The sequence below is a fragment of the Fistularia commersonii genome, chromosome 3, assembly GCF_037954325.1.
Source record: "Fistularia commersonii isolate RoL2024-O1a breed Wild chromosome 3, RoL_Fcom_v1.0, whole genome shotgun sequence".
Taxonomy (NCBI): domain Eukaryota; kingdom Metazoa; phylum Chordata; class Actinopteri; order Syngnathiformes; family Fistulariidae; genus Fistularia; species Fistularia commersonii.
Window position 1 is genome coordinate 5,217,968 of NC_141286.1, and position 12,239 is coordinate 5,230,206.

Sequence of the window (12,239 nt, forward strand, 5' to 3'; positions counted from 1 at the left end):
TGTAAACAAAAAAAAAAAATTCTCGATTCAAACAAAACCAAAAAAGAGATTCATCTCACGGTTATGTTTGAGGCCTCAGGAGGTGGCTTGTGGCCGCTCACAATTCTTTTCATCCACTTCCCCCACGGATGTTGATTGAGCTTCTAGACTACAGCACCCAGGGAAGATGCAGCCTGTGTGTCTGCGCACTGCTGTCTTTGTGGATTCTCGCAAAAGCCCACTTAAGACATATCGGCTAAGACAAGCTTCTGGGTAACTTAAGTACACGGGGCCTGCATGTTGTATAAGTATTATATTTTAGACCTGATGTGATATAAGTGGACACAAATTCCACTCACAGTTGCTTTTTACCGCTCATTGTTTCAGAAGAGGACTTGTAGACTTTTATCTTTGAAAATTTCAACATATGGCTTAAGGGTGAGAGCCTTGAGGTCCCCCTTCCCCTCCACCCCGCCTTCCACTAAATCTGTCATGTTGCATCCGCGGTAATCCTCCGGACACTTACCCTGGACCTTTGCGTTATTTTGGCTCCCGCTGTTTCGCTTATGTATCTAGCGACACAAATGACAGGTTCAGCTAATTCCGCAAGGTTCACAAGGATCAGACATGCTGGACCGTTGTCTAGTATTCTTTCCCGATCAAAGGGGGAAATAGCCGAGCAAAGCTTAGACCTTGGATCTAGGTATTTCCACCGACAGTTCTTTTTGTTTTTTTCGTTTCTGGATTCAAACTCTTTTATTAATTTAGGTAATAAGGCATGCATGAAATGTTTTGCTGCGATTTAAATACTGAACAAATTGTGTACAGTGAGCTGGGCCTTCACACAGAGCCGCATTAAAAAATAAAAATAAATTATTCTCATATTTATATTAATGGGCTGTTTCAGATTGCACATCGCCGTTTATCCTGAAATCCCATTTCAAGCTTTTTCTCAACAACCTTGCTTGCTGATCTTCAATTTTGAAGCATTTGTTGTTTAAATTTTGCTGATAGAGTCTGCGTCTCTGATTTTCAGAACTGTTGTGGACTAACATTAGATAATCCCCATTGTCTAAATACTCACGTAAGGACTGCAGTATACTTTAGAAACCTATCTCGAGTTTTATGTTCATTGAAACTGAACTGAAACATTCTCTGGAATCCACCAAAGAAAAATGCTCTTTGAAATACACCCTTCTCTTGTATGGTGAGAAAGAGAGCTATTACTCCCTCAAGTTAATAGAATTTGTCCACACTCGCATAGTTTCTGTCACCTTCATTGGGCTTAATACACAGTCAGTGCCACAATTATGCTTTTTTAACTGTAAATATCTTAAACTGTGTCTTGTCTTGGAGCTGATGAAGAAATACCGCCTTCTGCCCCCTCATCTACGGTATACTGTGCACCTTTGCGGTTCATAAAGTATGCTTTCTAATGTCTGCAACAGATGCGCAGCATTCTTCTAGACCAAAGTTAGGCACGGCGGCGGCGGCGCAGGAGGTAGAGCAATCGTCTTTGGATCTGAGCATTCCTGGTCCGATTCCTACCTCCTCCTAGCGCGTCAAAGTGTTGTTGAGCAAGACACTGAACCTCTATCTGCTCCCCTGGCGCTGGTTGATGGCACCCTATTAATAAAGGATAAGTTATTATTATTAATATCCTTATCTCATCATTCTAACGAGCTTCACTTGCTGCAACCTCGACATCCTCAACATTAGGATTCTCTTCTGCAAATGAAGGATTGACACGTTCTGGTCATGTTGTCCAAAGAGTGATCAGTGTCTTCCCTCTCCCACGAGAGGCTAATGCTCCATCGTTGTCTATTTTGAAATGACTTTTTTTTCCAAAACACAGTTGTCTGATGTCCAACCTGCTAAAAGTTTCCTCCCTCTGAGTGAGCAACATCTAATTAGCCACCCAGACATTTAAAGGACAAGCCTTCTGTGAGTGTCATCCTCTCACGGGTAGAATAGCATATTGACGGATGGACTATAAATGAGCCGCCCACTTAAATGAGTGGCAAGACTCTCGATAAAGACGGGAGGTAAAGTGTCCGTCACGACCTTATCCTACCCCATAATGCTTTAAAAGATCAATCTTTGTTGGAGTTTCACCCGTCAATTTAGAAAAAAGGTTCAATTTTTAAATAACTCACTAAAAGCATCACTTTGTATGTAAAACAAAGAACATCACTTTGAATCTAAAGCAAGTGATTCGTAGTGTGGTAATAACAGTATTTGCAGCGTCAGTCCGGAGAAGTACTTTCATTTCATCCTGGTTTGATGCATCTTTATAATGTTGAAGATGGGGAAAAAAATCAGAAAGACAAAATCCAACATAGTTCTCTGTTTTATTGCACAGTTCCAGCACAACTGAACCTTTAACAAATGGGAATGCTAAAAATGCTGTTCCAGGGCTCTATGGTTGTTATAAAATCGACATAAATGTGAAATTACAATTTTTAGCTTGCATTAATATTATTGTCTAAATTTTAACAAATATTTGACATATCCTGTTCAACTACTGATGGGAAATCACTAATAATGATAACAGGATAAAACAATGTGATAAAATGAATGTTGCTATGCCAAAGCAAAAAAGAAAAAACATATTTTAGTCAAAAGATGATCAAGTACCATTTCTTGCTTATCAGCAAATCAGACTTATTTTGGCCTTTTACCTGTTACATGTCATGTTTGTTGTCTAAGTATTTTTTAATTGTTCAAAAAGTCAAGACACGACAACATAACCTTACCTGTCTCAACTGTTCCACCCAGTATCATAACCAAAGCCTGAATATAGCCTGAGTAAATTATACCTCAGAAGAGCAGCTGAAGAAATAAGCACAGGTGGAGCTTCTTGGGTGTTTTCGGGCACAACAGAGAACCAAAGAATAGGACACACTAAAATAAAGATTTTAATTATGTCAATTAAAAATAAAAAAAAAATGTATTGCAGTGTTGAAATAATTTTTTTTTTTTTTCTTCCTCTGACCTCTCCAATGTTAAAACTGACACTGCAAGGTGTAAGTAATTTGGATTATTTTCCCCAACGCTACTTGACAGGGCCCTGCTAGACTTTTAGCGCTCTTTGAAACCCAGCAGTGAACGCAGGAATGAATTTACACCAATTATGCTTTTTTTTTTCCTCAATTTAAAGTATACTGTCTCAAAGGCACTGTCTCAAAGGAAATTACTGTTGTGACCTGCTTCTGGTGAGTTTTGGACAGACAATGTTACCAGTAACAGATGCAATACAAATATTGTTTTCTCTTTTTTCTCATCATCTTTCAGGATATTTCTTCCACTGAAATGGAAAAAAAGCATTTTCTGTTTTTTCTTACTGGGCTTGAGCTGTAATCAACAGTTTACTCACCAAAATCAGCTTTTATTTCTCTATTTATTATTTTTGCATCCATGCATGTTTTCCGAATAAATTTTTTCTGGTGAAGACCGGTATTTTGAGAGGATAGCAGATGCAGAACAAAAAATTGAGATACTTTGCAGGTAGACAGACACGGGAGCTGCTACACCAGCTAATAAGGTGAAATTTTGTTTTTGAGAGGACCCCACTGCTTTTATTTTGGCCTTTGCGTTATGGAGTTTCCTCTGTCCTGTCTTGCTGCACAGTTATAGTTTGCAAAAAATTATTTAGTAAAAAAAAAAAAAAAACAACTTCAAAATGTTACTAAATAGCCTTTATGCTTGTTGATGGTAAAAAAGTTTGCACAAATGCACATAGATTTGCTGCTTAACTTTGGTGAAACGGATCTTAAATTTTTACTTTTACAATCACTGTGAAGGAACATTTCCAACTACTGGTACTTCAGATCTTCAGTGACTGAATTGCACTTTTTGTAGGTCACTTTGGATAAAAGCGTCTGCCAAATAACTGTAATGTAATGTAACATGCCGCATTTTGATAGAGTAGAACAGAATGTGCCTTCTTTGGGGACATTTCAGTTCACACAGCAGAAAGTGCACAATGCCAATTGAGGTGGTGAAGTTACAAATAGTACAAGTTAAGAACTACCATACAAAGTATCAGAAAATATAGAGAATCAAAAACCTGAACACTGTTCAGTACACGTCCATGAACATGCTTTGTCACATAACCTTTGTATCACACACTGAGAATTCCAAGTATAACTGCTATGGATTGGTTGGCACGAGGCTGCTGTTCAGTCGCTAACTTAACTGACTGCGTACTGCAGGAAAGCAGCCAAGATAGCATCTTAATGAAAATTGAACATGAGCATCAATCAGTGGATGCTGAACTGGAGTCTGGGGAGCAGACCTGCGGTAATTCAAGGGTCCCCAGGAAAATGTAGAACAATTTCATCTTAACAGGCTCTTGCTCTCTTGATGTTGGTCTAATCTGTTCTTGATGCCACCTCTTAAATATAGTTCAGACAGATAATATTTGACACAGAAAAACTCAATTGCGGTCTCGGAATTAGAAGGAGATTATACAAATCTCCAAGAGGATCTGCGATTTTTGGAAAAAAATAGACCTTGGAACCTTTTGCCACGATAAAAGCCAACTTAAATGTAATAGTATGTAGAATTTTTGATCGTAATATACTATATTATTTAATTTAGTCATTCAATTTTACCAGGCAACTTCCTCTGTCCAGTAGTTTGAAATCTGGTGTTACTTTTGGATTCTAAAGGAAGATGATGGTCATATTAAATTTGAAGTTTCTATCCAGTGGATTCAAGGTTAAGGGTCTAGTTTGTACCTCTCAGAATAATAGATACTTTTAGTGAAATTATACCTTGAAGTTGTTTTCCGTTGGGCAACCTTAAAAATGAAAAAAATGTCCATGAAGAATTCATAAATGAATTGGTAGAATACATCACAGTATGGCTTGAATAGTGCTACTTCTGCAGTAGTAGGTTGTTGACCTCTGCGCAAGAGAACATCCGGTTTCTCCTGTCTGTGCTGTTTCTTCAAGCAGGCTCAACTTTATGACTAGCATTACTCTCTTTTTTTTTCCCTTGAACTGGAAATTGCACCCAAAAGCAAGACATAGTGCAGCATTATTACAATATATACCGTACCGTGCGAAAGTCAACACTAACGGAAAGACAAAGTTAACACAAGCAACCTGTATACGCCATCAACCCATTACCAGCCCATTGCGCTAATAAAACAATAGCTTCGCCAGTAGGTTAAAATATGTGTTACAAATTGTGATTTTTAAAGGTATAATTCTTTGTATTTTAGTATTGCTATTTGTCTAGTCTAGCAATTGGAGGATATTTATGCCAATTAGTCCTCCCAGCGACACGACTTTGGTTAAGCGGCAGAAGATGAAGTCCTGGTAAAGTGGTTTCTTTAGGATACTTTTAAATGGTCTCGGCAGGAAGTTTCCATCCTTCTTAAGTTGATTTAGATCCTCAATACTAGCTGCAGTGTGACCAGATGAAGCGAATATGTTCAGCAAAACTCCCTGTGTAATATTCATTACATCTCTGGTTGAAGGTATTGTGCTGCTCTCATGCAACTCGATGTTTTACATATATTACTTTAGGTTTTTTTTTTTTTTTTCCAAATCCCACCTGATCTATTAGTATCACTTTAGCAATGTTACAACTTAAAGTGTGCTGAAGTCCTTTTGACACTATCTAACAAACCGCGCCTGGTTTCAGTCAATATTTTTTTTCCGCTGTCATACAATGTGAACAGGAACTCAATACAAACAAGGAATTACTCAAGTCCTCGGTGTCCAAATTATTGAACTCGAAATCTTCCATTCAGATTTAAAATGTTAAACCATGTGCTGTATATATTGTCAAGTTCAGTAGCTCTTTGTCTTTTCATGGTTCATGGTTAGAGGGTTCTGGTTTGAATCATCAGCTTTGTATATTATTATGATACTTAGATGACCTTTTTGGGTGACTTTGGGGGACAGCGTTTATGCTTTTCTTTTTACACTGATGTACTGTGCATTCTTACTATTTTTTAACACTGAAGTAGCTGCGGTGATAGGTCATTAAAAAAATTAACATGTAATAGTCTGTTTATAATAGACTGTTTTTCAATACATTCTGTATTATCCCTCTTTTCTTTTGTTTCTGTCCACCCCATCCCCCAATTCCTTCTCTACCCCTCTTAGCTGGTGCTGTTTTCGGGAAAGCTCAACACCATCGCCAGCATTGTGACCATTTTCTTTCTGTTGGTGTACGCCGCTGTGGACTTGGCATGCCTCGCCTTAGAATGGGCCTCCGCTCCCAATTTCAGGTAAGACGCACAAATGAACAAACACACAAGCACACGCAACCGGGCTATGTGGGCCATGAAATTCAGGCATACATAATATCATTTTCACCCAGAAGTCTGCTATGGTGCACATGCTCGCATGTCATGTGACAGGCCAGATTTATTTCTCACTGATCATGTTGAGCATCTGAACCTTGAGACAAAACTTTCTATCGTCCTTTTTTTGTCAGGAGGAGGCCGCCTTCTTCCTCCGATCCTTCGTTTCTATTCCAAGCATTGTTTATTTTATGCGTGAAGCATGGAGTTGTTTGCCAGCTGGATGCTACTATGAAGACAGCATGCTAATTAAAAGGCATAAACCCCGCCTTCTGCTTATAGCCCTATATAAGACTGACAATAGAATTGTGTGTGTGGGGGGGGGTGGACATACCTTACCTCTTGGGAACCGTTTGGCGCTTCAGTCCTCTTGGGGACATTTTCCTGGTTGGAGTGTGACAAGATGGCCAGATTACGGTCAATGAAATTATGTGAACTGAGACGAGTTCAAGGTTAGCATCAGATATTAATTAGTAATGCAATTCCACAAGTCAGTGTAATGGTCTCATACACACAGCTACTCAAGCTAGGTGTGGAGATACAAAGTGATTCATATTTACTTTATGAGTGTGTAATATAAGTTATATAAAAAAAAAACAACAAAAAAAAACATTCCCTTAGCTTCCTTTAGCTTGAGGGCATCGCTGCTTTGTCTTTGACAGAGTTAAGGATTTGAAGCACGACGGGTTCTGAGTTATTCACAACAATAACTCACGATGTTATGATGGTGTCATATTTTGCCTCTTATGGTATTAATGTAATGATACAGCTGTGATCAATTCTTTAAGACAAATTCTTGACAAGTTATCATGACATTTATGTAATTGTATTAAAAAGAGTAAAAACAAACCAAAGTGCTTAGTCCTTGGGGGAATAAATTAAGACCAAATGTAAATTTGAATAATTCAGCTGGATTTATTAATTTGGATAATTTGTAATCCAATGAAAACTATTAGTGTTTGGCACAAATGTTTCAATAATCCATCTCAAGACATAGTATGGTAATACAGTATGTTGTAACATCAATATTCAGTCCCACCTCTAGCCACTATGTTTAATTGCCTTAACGTTTATCCTATTTGGCGTCCTTGTTATTGCTTTCAGTAGGATTACTCAGCAAAGTTATGAGCGGATTAATATGAAAACTGACCCAGGGATGAACCTGGTTAATATTTAGAGCGACCCATATTGAAATCAACACTCGAGATTTATTTCTCTACATTTCATGATTAGATGGAGAGCATTTTGCCCATTTTCTTTAATTTCCCAGGACAATTTCACAGACCTTTTATGGCAAAAAATTGGAATATTTCCCAAAATATGGATTTTCCTCTTGCCCAATAGAAACTTGGGCTAATATGTTGGACACTCTCTTGGGCTACTAATACAAATAATATTAATACTAAAGACATTGACAGTGATAATTTCTCTGGTACTGATAAGTACCTTTTTCTGGCAGGGCTGCATTACTTGTCGGCATGACAAACAGCATATTGCCTCATTCTTAGGCCACCATATTTTTAGTTTGAAATTAGAATATTTCGACATTTACTGGTGTCGATTCAGAAGACTTTCTTCAGCGGCCATAACTAGTAAATGAAGAGAATTTCTTCTGACCCCTAAACTAGTTATAGTAACGTCTTTGTTTTGTTTTTGGTTTGTTAATTATTAGCTGGAATCAACAGACCAAGTCTCTAAAGCAAATTGGTCTGGCCTCCCTTCAAGATTTCCAGAAAATGTTTGAAAAGAAAAAAGAGGTCTCAATCAAAATCTCATCAGGGTGCAACTCCAAACCCACAGCCAATCTGAGGACATGATCATAAATGATACAACATGGCGTGTAATGGCCAAAGTATTTGCACGATTCTACGAAAATCCAGCCAATAATTTTCTTCCCAGCAAACAATTAGGCCGACTATCCTTTTTTTGTCTGTTTGAAACAAACAGTTCATGTCCATAAATTTGCTTTTACAGCTGGGATCATTTTGGGTTTGCAGAAATACCTTTGATCGAACATCACCGGTCCCCATTCACAGCGATATATCAGCCAGTCCTTGAACGATATCCGTCATTTTCCTGGGATAACAGGATAGGATTGGCATAGTATTCGGGAACTCTGCGGAAATGAAAATGAATGGAATGGTGCAGCCACAGGGTGAAAAGGATGTTGAGTTGCAAATCTGACTGGTTGCAAGGTGATCTAATTATTACCTTTGATTCCAGATATAATAATCTTTATCATTAAATACATCTTTCTCAATTACCACCCCCCCCCCCAACCCTCTCAACAAAATATGTTTTCAACATAAAAAGTGCTGCTATATGCATTTGTCATGGAGAAAAGAAGGTTTTTTAACCCAATGCATCACTTTCTGGGGATGACAGATAGTCCCCAGCATTTTGTGTTATGGATTCCTCTGCAGCGATCGCTGGATATTAGTCTCGCGATGTGGGAGACCGCTTTCAGCTTCCCTCATCAAGCACACATTTGTCAATTGTATCTGGAAATTACAACAGACAGAGTAACCCTATGCTTGTAGAGAACAAAGAGGTTACGGACTAATTCTCAAATCAATTAGTGTTCTTGTCATTTTGGCCTGGGAATCATTGGATTTCATCAGCTGCTGTAGTTCTGATATTATAAAGTGATGCCAAAAGATTAAATTGATTGTGGCATGTTGCAGCTGCCCATATCTACATATTTCTCACCTTTTATTTTTTTTACAATTTTCAACGGCTCACCCGGCTCGCTTCTTTATGCAGCTTTACACAGACACAATACAAAAAAACATTTTTTTGTTTGTAATTCTCTGTATCACATTTTCTCACCATCAACAGGGCAAAATTAAATACTGTAAGTGATCCTTTAACTTTGCACCAAACTAAGCTTTTACAAACACACGATGAGAAACCATATTCAAGAGAATTAATGAATGATAGAACACCCTCTACAAAACCTAAAACTGCACTTTATGAGACGGTTGTCAAAGCACAAAAATGGAATTCCATCACGTGAGACATTTTCTTATTGCCAAGGCAGCGGTTTCATCTGCAGTGTAACAATTCTATGTTCCCTGGTTTCCTTTTCTTCCCTTTCCTGGCTCTTAAATAGGTGTGATGCTGAGTGGCAGCTTGTAAGCAGCAAAATTGGTATACTGGGTAGATAATCTTGATACAGGGGCAAGGGAATTAAGTTGTACATGTTGAGGTATTGAGCAAAAACTGTTGCCATCCACTGGTTATTGTCTCCATGGGTCTGCTTGGCATTATAAGTGTGATTATAAGATTACAATGCTATGCCCTTTATATTCATTTTGATGTATATATTTTTTTTTATTCTAAGGCTTTAAACACAGGAATCAAGATGTTTTTTGGCTTAATCAAAAGTTATATTCTCGAGGAAAAATTATGTGACAAATAATTGAGTCTCGGAGGCCGTAACGTGTTACAATGAGAGCCCAGAACAAGGAACGGGCCGACCGCCCATGAGAACAGTGGTTTGGTTTGCAACATCACTGGGGGATTTGTGAAACGAGAGACTGAAAAATACTTTTTGGTAAGATGGTTACGTCTGTTGCGTTACCGGGTGAAAGTTTTGCTTTTGTTCTATGTGTTGCCATCTGTTTTTCTATTTGTTGTCATCCGTCTTTCACCTTTATTCTCTACCGTTGCAGGAAGATGACAGTGTGTGGGCTAATCCCAGCTGTCTAATTACGCTCTGCTCCAGATTGCAAGATTGGCCACTGTGCGTTTTGTGGGTGAATATGTGTTGACAACCAGTCGAAACTTAGAGAGGACAGCAATGAATATGGGTTCTGTTAATTTAATGTTTCCAGATACAGAGAGGCTTGGACAGAAAAAGAAAACAGATGATGGCATCTGTAACATTTACATTATTTTCAAACGAAACTATTTTTTCTTGCCTCTCATTCCAGAGAGGCAAGAAGGAAAAAAATAGTCACCTTTTTATATTTTTTCCTTTAGCCGGGAAAAACCTGTATGGGGGAATTCCATTAACAGAGCCAGCATTGTTGGTAAAAAGAAATTCAACATATGAAATAAAGAGATAGTATGGCCTAAGTATGTAATATTGGTTAACAAAGACATTTTACTAGCGTGGGGAACAAAAGTCTACTTAAATATATCAAATTTAGGAAAATATTGTGAAATTTGTCGATGTGAGCCCCCTTTACAAATTAAGACCAGGGAAGGTCAACACGTTATCTTCATTGTATTATCTTAAGACGATTCAGGCAGCCTTTTAATTCAAGATGTACGCAGTTATTTCCAAAATTTTCCGATGCATAATTTCTCCCCCTATTATCTTGCACGCTAAATATCATCCATTGCATATTCATTCAGGCAAATGTACCATATGGACAAGTTGTGTTATTTTTACTCATTTGAAAGAATCAGTCCTCGTTGCATCTGTTACTAGAATAGCGTCTATATTCTCGGACCGAATCCAGCTAACACAGTTTTTATTCGGGCAAATCGCTTGTAAAGTACGCCTGTACAGTCCTCTGTATTTTCTCTTGTGTCTTCTTTGGAAAGCACTTCAGCCAATCTGCTGCTCACGTTTTGTTATCGCTACATGACGGCATGCGAGGGCTTCAGGATGCAAAGTTAGACTGAAAACTTTCCCTACATTTAATCTTTCCTCTTCAGCTTAGGGATCAGGGTCCCCGCCACAGATAAGGCAGCCTGTTGTCTGGTTGGCCGCCTGCTCTCAGTCCCCTCCCTCTTTGCCCTGAGTTGTTAATGGTATTAGAATGTTGCTACTGTGTCATTGGGTAGATTTTGCCTTTCACTGGTTTATTTATCTCTTTCCCTTTTTTTTTCTACACTCAGCTTCTTTTATTCTGCTTGCTGTTTTGCTCTCTCTCCCACATCTCTTTCCAGGCAAAAAGAATTAAAAGCCATTTAGCGCAGTCTCTTCCCCCTGAGAACCGCTCTGTAATTAACATAACTAATTCAGCAGAAATTTTCCCTTAAAATATGGCGTTATGTTGGGGAGGGACGGAGATTATGATGTAGCGGAAAAGATGCCCGCTTGTTAAGTGCGTCTCTGTGTGCATGCGTGTGTTTGCACACAACAACGGGGTGAAGGTATGCAATTTGGAGACTAAAATCCAAGTCACGGTGGAGGATTTTTTCTAATCGTTGACGTCTGAGTGCATCTGCCTCTTGGACTCTTCTATCTCCATGTGCCTCGGCCTGCTTGCGAATGTGTGGGTCTGTAGTTGTATCTTTGTGTGTGGAGGCCTCTCTTGGCTACAGCTTTATCAGTGGTGGCTCCAGCTGTGTGGAGTTTTCCTAAGGGAGTGCTGTGTCCTGCCACTTGGACTAGTAGCTTAAACATGCATGAGCGCACACATGAACACACACACATACATGGAGTGGTGCAGGGCACAGGCCAGGAATCAGGACATAATTCTACTCCACTCTGATGCCAAAGGATGTTTGTGGAAAAACTGGAACTCATACTGGCAATGACCTTCAGTCAGAGTAGGTCGGTGAAAAGCAACAACCAGCCACTTGATACACAGACACACACACATACACACACACATGCATGCACATACACGAATACGAACGCACACTTTACCAACTGTGTGCCATCTGCTGTCCAAATTACAGCTGCATATCCTCTGCACCCGTTTCAATCGCCTTTGTAATAATCTGTGAATTGTCCAGCTGAACCATTAGCTCAAAAAAAAAAAACAACTCTGTCCTCTACCTTCCTTTGTCCGATTATGAGTCAGAGTGATTTGACCGGACAGTGTCATTAAAACCATTATTATTTGTCAGCACTGGCTGTACGGATAAAAGAAAATAAGATGTTGGAGGATCATTTTCTGTAAATGAAAGTACATCTTTGTGCACTTTCACTCCATTCAAATTGATCAAATGACCCATAATTGAAATTCAAGCTTTA

The 12,239-nt window shown here is 38.8% G+C and overlaps 1 protein-coding gene across 1 annotated transcript in view; it reads left to right on the top strand.

Moving 5' to 3' along the window:
* The window catches only part of LOC147235293 (solute carrier family 12 member 9), a 67,781-nt gene that overhangs the window by 38,657 nt on the left and 16,885 nt on the right, over positions 1-12,239 (top strand). Inside the window, exon 9 of the mRNA XM_086142303.1 lies at positions 6,102-6,226. Coding sequence (XP_085998429.1) covers positions 6,102-6,226 — 125 coding nt within the window. The remainder of the gene's footprint in view (positions 1-6,101; positions 6,227-12,239) is intronic.